This window comes from Anguilla rostrata, chromosome 1 (genome assembly GCF_018555375.3).
Source record: "Anguilla rostrata isolate EN2019 chromosome 1, ASM1855537v3, whole genome shotgun sequence".
NCBI lineage: Eukaryota > Metazoa > Chordata > Actinopteri > Anguilliformes > Anguillidae > Anguilla > Anguilla rostrata.
The window spans coordinates 14,285,176-14,297,788 of NC_057933.1; the positions used below are offsets into that span (position 1 = coordinate 14,285,176).

The window sequence follows — 12,613 nt, forward strand, 5'->3', positions numbered from 1 at the left end:
GACCAGGCCTCATAGTTTACACACCAGCAAAATGAACCCACCCTAAGACCAAAATTAACACCAACCACCAAACCAAATTTGTGGCCGGTAAGTATGTCTACTCCACCAGCAACTTTGCAAGGTAACCACCCAACACTTGGAGGTCCTACTCTATTCTATTCTAAATAGCTTTTCTAGTAAAACAGTGAACTTGGCTGGTGAATTCTGGGATACACCAGCCACTGTGGCCGGTGGACATCCTGCCCTTCCTAAGACCCTACGGGGATGTCCAAGGAGGCCCACATCTGTCTGTGGATTTCATACCAACTTCTGCTCTTAATTAATGACAGCTGAAGACTGCCTTGCATCTCAATATGAAATGTCACATTGCAGTTTAATCTATGGTTAAACCTGCATAAGTATATTCAGCTAATTATCTAATCTGGCCAGTGTAACTGGTGACAATGAAAGCCTGCACACATATACCAGCCCGACAGGAATGGAACTGGCCACCCCTGCCCTTTATGTGTAGTGAAGTAGAGTGCAGTGATGATGCTTCGTTTTTGAATGAAATAAAGTTGAGCCATTCTAGATCTGGGTTGACTAAAGAATCTAATTACAGCCAATCAGAAGAGGCAGACACAGCCTTTGTCACCATTCATTTGGCTGCCAGACAAACCACACTGTTACTAAGCTCCATCAACAACATAAAAAAAGCCTTTTTATTGTTTTGTTTTATGAACACAATTCATGTGAATGTGGTTTATGGGCCTGTTCTCATTAGTCCAATGTTCTGTTCTTCTGAGCTGGCCCTGGATTCTCTGACCCGATGAACGTGGGCAACACTGCGCCAGATCAGCCCCCTTCAGCGACCGAGGGTCCACCGCTTCACTCGAAACGTGACGTACGAATGTTCCCGATGTCACTTTCACACGCCCGTAACGTCTGGCCCTCTTCTCTGGGCCGTCGTTTAGCGTGACACAGAAAGTAAAAGCCCTGTCCTCTGTCAGAGCGGGCAGCGCAGAAGTGAGCCCCCACAGATCACGGGGGGGCCCCCGGCCGAGCTCGCAGCAGCCGGGCAGCGTTAGCGCCGACCCCTGAGAGAGGCCTCGTCTCACCCCCTCACACCTGGAGGAACGTACCACAGATACCTGCTCCGCTCTGGGCCGCCACCTGAAGATCTGTCCTCTTCACCCCCATGATTTTAAATCAGTACTCATTGTTGTCCATAAAAAAGAAAATTGCACATAAACAGACTCTTCTTTAGCGGGTTTGGCAGACTATGTACAGAACTAGCAGCAATAAAGTGCACTGGTTTGAGTAATGGCCGACTCCACCCCATTACATAATTGTCTCTAAAATGACAAGTCATCTAAGTCTCGGCTTTGTAAGGCTCATATAAAGGAATCTTAAAAATTTCCTTGGAGTGCATTAGCACTCTTGTTGTGATTTGTTGCAGCGCCTTAAATGGATCCCACCCATTATAGAGCACGCCACATAAAACTGTATGGGAATCAGCCATGGGATTTACTGTACTTCAGTCTGCAGAACATCTTGCTTTAATAGAGATGTCTGAAACACGAATGGGTTAGGCTGAAAATACTGAATTTTGAAAATGCTACAGATCATCAACAAAGACCAAAGGCCAATGAACAGCAAATGAAGAGAGCTTTCTGCTCACACCTACGGTAGACTGTGTCTGCAACGTGTGGAATAAAAGCTAAGTATTATGGAGACTAAAATGGCTTACAGCAATCTTTTCACAGTCCACACAAATGTGTCATCTTGCCTCCCTCTGTACCTCAGAAGGATTTATAGGTGTCAATCTTAAAAACACAGATGTCAATCAGCGTTGGCGGTTTCTCCCGATGCGCACGGTACAGACTCCTCAGCTCGTCTCTCTCCCATCATGCTCAGCGCTGACTGAAGATAAAAACTGCGTCACACCGCCTATTTACAGGACCCACTTCAGAGCGACGAGGCAGTGGCACAGTGCACAGCCCTGTCTGAAACTCTGTGCACAGCGCTGTCTGAAACAATTTGCACAGCCCCGTCTGAAACACTATGCACAGCACTGTCTGAAACATTATGCACAGCCCTGTCTGAAACACTTTGCACAGCCCTGTCTGAAATGCAGTGCACAGCCCTGTCTGAAACGCTAAACACACCCTGGTCTGAAACTGTGCACAGCCCTGTCTGAAACTCTGTGCACAGCCCTGTCTGAAATGCAGTGCACAGCCCTGTCTGAAACTCTGTGCACAGCCCCGTCTGAAACACTATGCACAGCCCCGTCTGAAACACTACGCACAGCCCTGTCTGAAATGCAGTGCACAGCCCTGTCTGAAACACTATGCACAGCACTGTCTGAAACACTATGCACAGCCCTGTCTGAAACACTTTGCACAGCCCTGTCTGAAACACTATGCACAGCCCTGTCTGAAACACTATGCACAGCCCTGTCTGAAACATTGTGTACAGCCCTGTCTGAAATGCTAAGCACACCCTGGTCTGAAACTGTGCACAGCCCTGTCTGAAACGCAGAGCAGAGCCCTGTTTAAAATGCTGTACACACACCAGAGGTTACGTTTGTGACCTAGGCTGACTCGCTCTTGTGTCCCAGTCAGGCTGGCGGTTTACTGTCACAGTTCACACAAAAGCACCACATCCCAGGGCAGCTCTCTCACAATTAAGGGAACGCAACCACACATCAGCATAGAAATATTTACTGTTCATTAAGTCTGCTGTCCCAGAGCATTTTCTGCATTTTTACACATGGCTGTATTGAAATTTCTGTCATGGTGACAGGACTGTGGCTGGCTGCAGTTACTGAGTAAAAAAGCAGGGAAAACTCCCTTTTTAATCACTCAGTACATCTGCAGAGCTCTGGAGCACAACAATGCGACCGATTCGGAAAAGACAAAAATGAACTATACATTCAACTGCGATGTGTGGGGAAGTACAGTGCAATGTGGTCATTTTATTCATGCAAACAATAAAAAATTTGAACCACATGGACTGAACATATCCACCCCAACAGAAAAATTTGGAAAACTGTCAGAAAATTTGACGAGTATAATGCATAGTACATTTCAATATTACCAACACAAAAACAGCAGAAATGCCCTAAATCCCAGGATGCTACCGGTTCACCACAACATCACTTCCCTGACAGCCTTCACAGCACGTCAAACGCAAGGCACGAAGCTCAAAGAGAGCTCTGTCCCTCACAGAAACACAAACCTGACCGCTGTGCGGTCCCGGTCCCGGTCCCGGTCCTACCTCACAGAGCCCGAGTGCCTCGGCGTGGTTCTGCGGAGACGGGCGGCGTGCAGCGGCGGACCCGCGCTCTGCGTTTTTCGGCGGAACTCTCCGGAATCCCAGCCGCTGCTCTCGGCGGCCGCTGCGTTCTGCGTCCGTCGACGGCGTCGGCGTCCTCGGCGCTGACGGGCAGGGGTGGCGGGCCCGCGCTCGGGCTCGGGCCGCGCGCGTAAATCAAAGCGCCGCGCTGCGCCGCCGGACGATTTATCGGGAGGGCTAAATTTACCCGCGGGCTAACGCGCGGGACGAGCGGGTAAACACATTACTTATCCCTCAGCCCGCCTGCGCTCTGTCCGCTCTGCGCTGACGGATTCCTGGGCTTCTCTGGCGGGGGGGGGGGGGGGCTCCGACACACCCCGAGCACAGGCCCGAGGCCCAGCCCTCCTGCCTGACTCCGGCGGGGCTGCGGCCTCCGCGGTCACACATTAACCCGGAGTAACACCGGAGAGCGCGGGGAATGAGGAAGGAGCGCGAGCCGCACGGAGCGTAGCCCGATGTTTCACAACACCCCACCGCACACCCTCTCTTCTCAGAAGCCTCACCCCATTCCGTTATCGCCATCGGCATGCCTCGCGTCTGCGTTTCTACGCTTCGGCTGGGTTTCGTTTTTCTCCTGAGGCAGACAGAACTGCTCGGCCCGTTCTCGCTCAGCACGTGTTGTGCCGGACGCCTCCCCTGATAGGGCGGCAGAGCGAATGTGTGTCAGAACTGGAAAGGCCCAGAGAGAGCAGTGCACAGCGGGGACAGCAGGCTCCTGCTCCTGCCCACAGAGCAGGGAGAGATCAGGCCTCTTTCTGCTCAGCAGCTTCCTTTCCCACCCCTGTGAGAGCTCACGGCTTCATGTGTGGCCACAAACACGTGGACAACACTGGGCACCCTGAGCCCTAACAGCTACAAACAGCTCACAATGCCCACCCACGCTCCAAATACAGTTCTTTTCAAATCATAACTTATTTCACTGTGCTTTATTCCAAAAGTATTGGTTCTCAGGGTACCTTTATGACTCAGCGCTGAATGTGGAATACTGACTTGACCTTCTGAGATAAGAGGAACAGAAATAAACAAACCCCCTGCTATTGAGCACACACACATCGCCTGAAGCCCTCACAGAACCCACCTGACACAACAAGGCTCTGGCTGTCCCTGTTCTATAGGCAGCGCTAATATTTATCCTCCATCCAAGGCTGCTGGAGCCAGATCCGCCCACGCTGCGGGCCCCTCCCTCCTCCAGATGAGCTGTGAGTGAGCAGCAGCGCTACGGTGGGCAGAAACTGGGTGCGGACGGTGGCCATTCGGGCTCAGCGGAGCGTGGGGGAGGGGTGAAGAATGACAGGTATGAGTCACAGTGGGTTTATTTTCTTTTATAGTACATGGGCCCGCAATACACTCACCTCACCCCCCACGCCGAACTTCTCCTGACCCTGCAGCGGGGTGAAAAGGTCAACTCCATTTCAATGTTGTAGCATGTAGCAATGTGCTACTACTGGCTCTCCATCCATTTGGACTACGGGAGTATGTGGCTGGTTCTCTAAGAATTGATGAAGGCACTGCATGTGAATTGTAGAGGAGAGCGCAGTGAATCTGGCTCGTGCGTCTCCCTGTATGAGTGACCGCAGCAGAAACACCCTAACCCCCCCCCCAGAGTGTGCTCTCCAAACTGGGGCAGCTCAGTTTCTCCCAGCGTGAGCCGGTTTCTGAGGGGCCGCCGGAGAAGCAAACTTTCTCGGCGGCGCAGAGTAAATAACCTGCGGAGAAGGAAGAGGGCCGGGAGGTGAAATATGCGTCTCTGCGAGCGAGGGCCTCTCGCCTGGGAGACCCCCTGTCTCCACGCCTCGAGCTCCAGCTGACCCGGGGTGTGTAATTGCTGAGGAATTCACAGGACCGCTCCCACCTTCGGCGGGGGCAGAAAACACGCCCCCCCCCCGCATAATCCCCTCAGTCGCTCCCCGCGGCAGCCGAGCAAGAAGCAAACAGCACCGCTGGCACAGGTGCACACTAGGACAGGGCTCCTCAACCCAGGGGGGTCACGATCCAGCAGAGTAATGAGAACAGCATGTTTTTAACAAAACCGGGATCTTAAGACACACCCATCAGTAAAGCAGGATTAAACTGCTGAAAAATACAAAGAGCTGAGGGATAAAGGGCTACACTCAAGCTAGCCGTTTAAGTGGGCGATGCATTTGAGCAGGATATTATTTTGTGAGGGGTATAAATGATACCGGCCTCTTTATAAACAAACCTCTAAACGAACAAGCAAATATACAATTTTCGATACAACCCTTTACTGAGAAAAATTATGTGTAATTCATGGGAAGAAATTCTCAAAGGATAACTCGGAGTGTATAACACTAAATAGTAAACAAACACCCTCCCATTTTACGCCAAACGCTGTGAAAAAAAAATACAAATGAGCTTAATCTAAAATGTACTTTAGTGGATTGGACGTTAGGCACTTGTGTCATTTTGAACTGAAACCTGTTGCATTGCTAATTATAGCGACAGAAAAATGGGACACTTCGCAAAAGCCATTTAGCGCAAGTTAAACAGCCACAGGGAAATCCTTGTTTGAGTGGGAGGTGCTCTTTCCAGAGCGGTATTACCGGGAGCCTGAGTGGAAGATCAGGAGGTTGTGATGTTTGTGCGTCACCGGCCGAGACCCTGAGCACTTTCCCCAGGCATGCTGGGATTACGGCCTTTCGGTCCCCAGCCCCATCACTCTCACCCCCTCTGACTGTAATGTAACTCAGCCTTAATACGGTCCATCAACAGAGAAACACTGCTGCAGGCCACCATCCCGCTGACTCCCACCCCCCTTCAGCTGCGCAGCTGGAGCCTCATGCCGCTACAGTATATCGCTATCGCACGATGAGTACGACCCTCCTGAGGCCTGGCGGAAAATGAGTTTAAGCATTTCAATTGTTTTGATATAATAAAAGTGTCTTGTGTGAAAAGATCATGTTGCAGAGAAAATATTTTCCTTAGTATTATTCATTTTATTTTTATTCACTGTTCCTTGAAGTGTTGGTTTCAGCATAGGAGAATATACGGTTCTTGAGATAACAAGTAGAGACTCATGTCCCCTGGAGAGGACAAAAATGAATTGCTGGTCTTAGGAGGCTATGAGACTTCTAAGGTACAGCATAGTAATGTCCCACTTTTTATATATATAGTTCCAGTCACAGAATGTAAAAAGAGAAGAAGAAAAAAGAATTGCATTAACTGGCATAATGTTGCTTTGCACAGGAGTAAACACAAATGTTCTGGTTCACTGGAGAAAATTTCCTTTTTCGCTATCCCTGTTCATCTACAAGATACATTTAAATAATTTGCCAATAGGCCATATTAAACCTGACTATAACTAATTATTTTGTCTGTCGAGAAATTGGGAAAAACATATTTGGCATTACCTTCACCTCTAATCTAGAATAACCCCTATTATCTGGACGTTACCCATTAAAGAACTTGGCATGGCCATCGCATGTGATATGGTATGGACAAATTCCAAGACTGAAGTGCACCTTTTCTCTCCCTGGTTCAGCTCCACTCAGCTAGCTAATCAAGTTAGTAACGTGCCATTAAATTAAGCCACCTGTATAGTAATTCTGTAATGGACTGCACTGTAAAAAATAAAATAATCCACACCATGAAAAAAAGTGAAAAGCCTGCTAGCAATGTTGCCACTGAAAAACCCTTTAATGAAGGGAAAAAAACTGAATGAATCCTGTTATTTTATGGAATGGCCACAAAAAAAATGCAAACATTTAACCATAAATACAACATTTTTCACTGTGCTTTACTTTTAATTTTAAATAAAACATGTTTAATGTTCTAGAATAAATAATAAATATCTTCCGGAAAAAAAGTGCTGTAGCAGGAAAACAATTTTAAAAATACAACATAAAATAGAGAAATATATAAATGAATGATTCAGTCAACAGTTTGATGTTCATTTTAATAGGTCCTGATGTCATTACATCCTGTATTACTATTTCTAGTCACTCCATAGATAGCTTGTTGGTGCATGAACATTGCCTTTGTGGTTGTAATGCGGGCAGAGATTGCCCACAAAGCAAAATTACAATCAGGCTAACAAAAAAACAAAACAAAAAAACCACACAAAACCAAGAGAAGCCAGTCCACTGAGTTATGTTCCAAAGATCCAATATTAGACTTCTCCAGGACATATAATTTGCACACTATGCGGAACTCCAAGCAATTTGCCACACAGACCTAGTTTAATCACTGAGGCAGAGACCTTGGTTGTATTGACAAAATCTCAGGTAAAAACCATTCATCTTTCTCTCTCATCAATAAGTGCCCTTTTAGTAATCTTAAATGTCTGTTTTTGTACTTTACAATAAATATATGACATGTCCAAACCTACTTACTGGGACATATATCTTGTACTTCACATTGCCTTATACTCGGTAATCATGCCACGAGTAACAGCATCCTCTAACAACTGAATTACAATATTAATGGAGACAGCTGCTGTCCTACATTGATCGTGGCTTTTACATTTATACACGAGTTTGAACAGTTAATTGACACCTTTGGCCAATGAGCAGTGTTGTGTAAGACTGCGGATAATTGGCATAACTGCATGCAATGCAGGCATGTTAAGTATTTAAACCCCATATCATAGGTGCCTGGCTATTCTTTCTCGCAAAATAAAAATATTTTCAAATATAACTGGTGACTTGGAGATCGCAGTCCCATTGGTCAATACTGGTCATAATTTTGGACGAATAGCGACGGACTATTACTCCATCAACGCTTTCCATATTCGTTCTTTCTCCACTTTCTCATTTTGACGGGTTCATTCTACGGGTTGAAATTTTCACGTGAACGGACCGCGTCGGGCTCGTTGATGGCTTTTCTGATTAAACTAGCTAACGTGCCAAAATAGTATTTTTCGAAAAACACTCAGTAGTAACACTAATCTGCTAAGCCGCAGGAAAACCATGCTGATTTAGAAAGTTGCTCGCCCCTTGCTTCAGGCAGTTTCGAGTCGTGTTGCTTCTTTGAGATAAACCCGGTTGAAGGGGTGGATGCCTCCGGAGTCGAACTAAACAACAGTTCACAATCACAAAACTATGCGTTCACAACAAAGCGCATGTTAAGAACATATAAATTCACGTCACAAATATAACTACTCAAACTACAAACTGCGAGTGCCTGGGTTTCCTACCTATTGTGAGAATGTATGTTTATTGTTTTAAATGAATCTGGACAATGCGAGGTTACAGTACATTAGCTAAATAGCTAACGCAACGAAAACATTCAACTAGCTAACGTTACCAACAAAAACAAGGTAGTAAATAAACATGCAGCAAAGGATTCCCTTTATTTCACAAATACTGAGTTTCTGTTGTTGCTAATAATAGACAAATTATTAGTTGACCATTTTATAAAAATGTGCCTGAAATGTTAGTACGTTAGCTAGCCAATATCACACCTATCACAATATCACAACTCGCTTATAAAATCATCTAGATAAAGTTGTCTATTTTATTCTGACAATGGGTTATGGACCCCTATAGATGGAAAATCTGCACAGACAGAAGCACGTTATTACTACATCTTCTTGTAGTTAGGTCTAGTCCAGTTATAGTAGCAACAGTCCATATCCCAAATATACAGTATATTAGCTACTCAAGGATTTAAATCAGCAATACCATATAACTTAGAGCTGTCAAAACAGGGCAGCCATCTGGATAACGTGGGTACGTTGGCTAGCTAACTATATGCAAGTTACAACTAACTATTTGTTACCTAGCAATCAAGCTTGTATTTTATCTATTGTTAGGTCTAGCTAGCTAACAAGATATTTTGAGCCGTAGCAAGAAAGCTAACCACTGAGGTTATTATCTTGCGCTAGCACTGCAGGCAGATCAAGACGCTAGCTACTAGCAATGCAGTGTCCCCTAGTTTACGCCAACTAGCAAACGTTAGCTAAATATACACGCTAAGTAGAGTAACCAAGTTAGTTAGACTAAACAACTAGCTAGCAAATCTAGTTTAATTTCCCACACCACTAAGCACCAAAATAATCAAAACATTAGCTTGCTAATTAACTGCCCACAGGCTGTGGGATCAATTAAGCTGCCATGTGTAACGTTATAACGTCAGCTGGCTAGCTAACTACTGGTTAATAAACGCCTAGCGAAGGTGAAATTAAACAACAGAAATAAAGACACCTACCGGCATCATGACTGCGGTCAGTTAAAGAGGATGGGACATCAGAGCTGGGAAATCAACTGTCAAAGCTGAGCGACGGGACGTTCTCCGCTCTTGCGTTTCTTTGTTTTGGTCAGTCAGTTGGTAGAAAGATGTGTCCTGCTTCCAGTGATGTCGGGGCCTGTTTCTGTCCCAAATGGGACAAGACAGACAGTCAAACACCGCTGTTTGGTTCTAGCTGGAGTCAACGGGACTAGGCCAAAGTGGGTCACGGATGGCGTACCGAACAAGCACAGCCCAACCTCCTTAACGAAAGCATTTCAGCTGTCTACCAAGACGCAAGAAATAGTGCGATGAGTGAATAAACACCCAACTAGCTTGGAAGCTGGCCAGCGAATCCAGCTACGATAAGCGCTGTCAGAAACACACACATGCGAAAGCAGTGAAAGGCGTAGCTCACTCGCCAAGTCTCGGATAGCTGACAGGACAGTGTGAGATGACAACGTTAACTTGGTAGCCGCCGGTTAACGTTAGATGACTGAAGTAACTGACTTATCCTATCACTTGCTTTCTCAGAGAATCGATTTAGGTTTACACAGCTAACTAACAAAACACTTTGTTTTAACGGACTATGTAGCCATGATAGGTACCCAGCATTGGCAAGTAACTCTTTCGACAAGGGAGCTAATACAATTCGTATCTTTCGGTGTGGAGGTATAGTCTAGCTAGCTACGTCCCCCAGTATATCAAGGTTAAATCTGATCTGCTATACGAAATGACAGCACAAGTAAACTTGCCAAGCTGGGGCTTGATAACCACATTAGATTTGTTCGATGCGCGCGATTAAGTAAGGTGCAAAAAAAGTTCTGATGACAATACTGTGCTCTCAGTAAGGTTTTTATGTTGCAAATGTAAGAATATTTTCTAAAAAACCCAATCTTAAAACTTACATTTTCAAGAAACTTCTCATTAATTAGACCTAATGAAAAGTTCATCAATTATTAGTGCAAATCCAAGTAAGTCTGTGTTGTTACCCAGATAGCTCGTGAGCAAAGGTTTTTGTTGGACAAATAGTACTGAAATAATTAAGGTCGCTCCAAAAAAATCTGATTCAACAAAGCACCCAGTTTAAGACAGTCGGCGCTAGCTAACTAACGTTAGATAAATTACCACAGGCGACGTCAGAGGTTCTTAAAGTAAGAAATATAACGATCTCCATCTGACGACAAGAAACCTGGCTCGTTAATTAAAACTTAGCTGGTATAATAAATAGCCAGCGTTAGTTAGGAATTGCAACAGAGTAGGGATAGCGTACCCTCGTCGCAAACGCGCATGACAGTGTGGTAGCTAGCAACTAACGATTATGCGCGGAATTGAGACATCATATCTGGTGTTGGTACAAAGATAAATAAAATGTCACTGGTTAATGGATCATTCCAACAGTGTCGATAGAGTAACGTTACGGACAATACGTAAATACATAATGCATCCATAAAAAAGTAACTCGTACATATTATACAACGAAGCGAGACATATGGGAAGAAAGCAACAGATAAGACATTGCTTTTAACAAAAGCACATTTACTGAAGGTGAATTGCTGGCTCGTGAGTCAGTGCTCATAACGGCAGTACTGGATTGCCCCAGACAGTTTTGTGCTTGATGAAGCAAATATATCTTAAGATAAGTTTCTGACGACCAGCCTGTTTTACAATGTGTGATATAAGAGCATTATAATCAATAAAGATATTTATAAGTTACATCCAAAACAACTTAAACGACTTTTTCTTGAGGCTGTAAATATAAACACATTGACTTGAATGAACAATTATAGACATCTAAATAAATATCAGTTCTTAATATTGTGTCGGTACTTTCCATGAATGCAGCGGTCTCTCAGGTTGCATGCGCCAATATGAAATAATTCCAATCAAACATAATTAAACACACTTAAAATCTACATATATGTATATATACAAAGCACGTAATGTACACACGTAAAGAATCATCTGGAGGCGCAGGTTTAGATATATATCAAAAATGAAAATGTGTGCTATAATAGCCTACCACGCCTGGAACACAAGGATTAGCCTTGCATGCAGAGCACTGGAATTATTTTATACTATAAACAAGAAAAAGTCAATCAAATGAATAAAGTCTAATGTTTGGTTGCATAGCCCTTAAATGCAATAACATCATGTCTACAACCCGTTAACATGACCAACTGGTGTCTGGAAATGCCTTTCCAGGCCTTCACTGCGGCCACTTTCAGTTGATTTTTGTTCCGGGGGGTTTCTGTCTTCAGTGTCCTCTTCAGCAAATACAATGCTAAGGAAGGAAATTTCTGTAAAATGGTAAAACGTATGCGCATAAAAATACCATGGAGTAAAATCTGACAGTGTACTTTTGTTTCATATTCATCTTTCGATTGTAAATCCAAATGCCTAAAGTATGTAGCAACTGGTCACAACATCTATGGATGGGGACATAAAACAAAGGGACAACAGTAAAATAACAGTATTTATAAAATCTACAATACTAGCAACTGTGACAAAGCAATTAGTTGCAGTAAGTGTGTAACAGCCCACTGATGTTTTCTTACACAATTCAATTTCACACTTTTCGTCCTGCATACGGTAAGAGTTCAATCTTCGCTGAATTAAGTAGCAACGTTTCCAGTCAAAGGTACATTATCGCCACCTAGTGCGTGTACTGAAAAATCGTTTTTATGCAGACCAGACGCTGCGTATATTATCTGGTCTTCATTGTAGAAAAATCTACACATTTTTGACTCTCCTCATACATTTTTAAATTATGGGGAGAGGGGGAAAGAGAAAGGGGGCAGGCTAAATGAAGAAGTACTTGCCAAATGCAATTTATTCCCAATAACCATTATTGAATACAAGTTATTAAATACAATATTCTAATGGGTTTTTAAAACCAGTTGACGCCACTGGTTGTGGTTGTCAGGTCATGCAGCGACATCTCGTGGACAATGGGCAATACATTTCACCATCATCAAATAGCCTAAACACTAATTAATTCGTTCATGATAGCTGTTCATTAGTTTGAGAGTTTATACCTTTGCCTTTTTCTGGATGGCATACATGGAATTCGTCGATAGACAAAACCGCTTTG

General features: G+C 44.5%; 1 protein-coding gene across 3 annotated transcripts in view; it reads right to left on the reverse strand.

Moving 5' to 3' along the window:
• Positions 1–12,613, reverse strand: part of ppp1r13ba (protein phosphatase 1, regulatory subunit 13Ba) — a 65,622-nt gene that overhangs the window by 51,856 nt on the left and 1,153 nt on the right. Inside the window, exon 1 of one of the 3 annotated variants that reach the window (XM_064323637.1) lies at positions 9,502–10,200. The exons of 1 other annotated variant lie outside the window; for it this stretch is intronic. In XM_064323637.1, the coding sequence (XP_064179707.1) occupies positions 9,502–9,510 (9 nt within the window). In that variant the 5' untranslated portion in view covers positions 9,511–10,200. Of the gene's footprint in view, positions 1–3,258; positions 3,281–9,501; positions 10,201–12,613 lie in introns of those variants that run through there. One more of the 3 variants, XM_064323639.1, reaches the window with a different exon arrangement.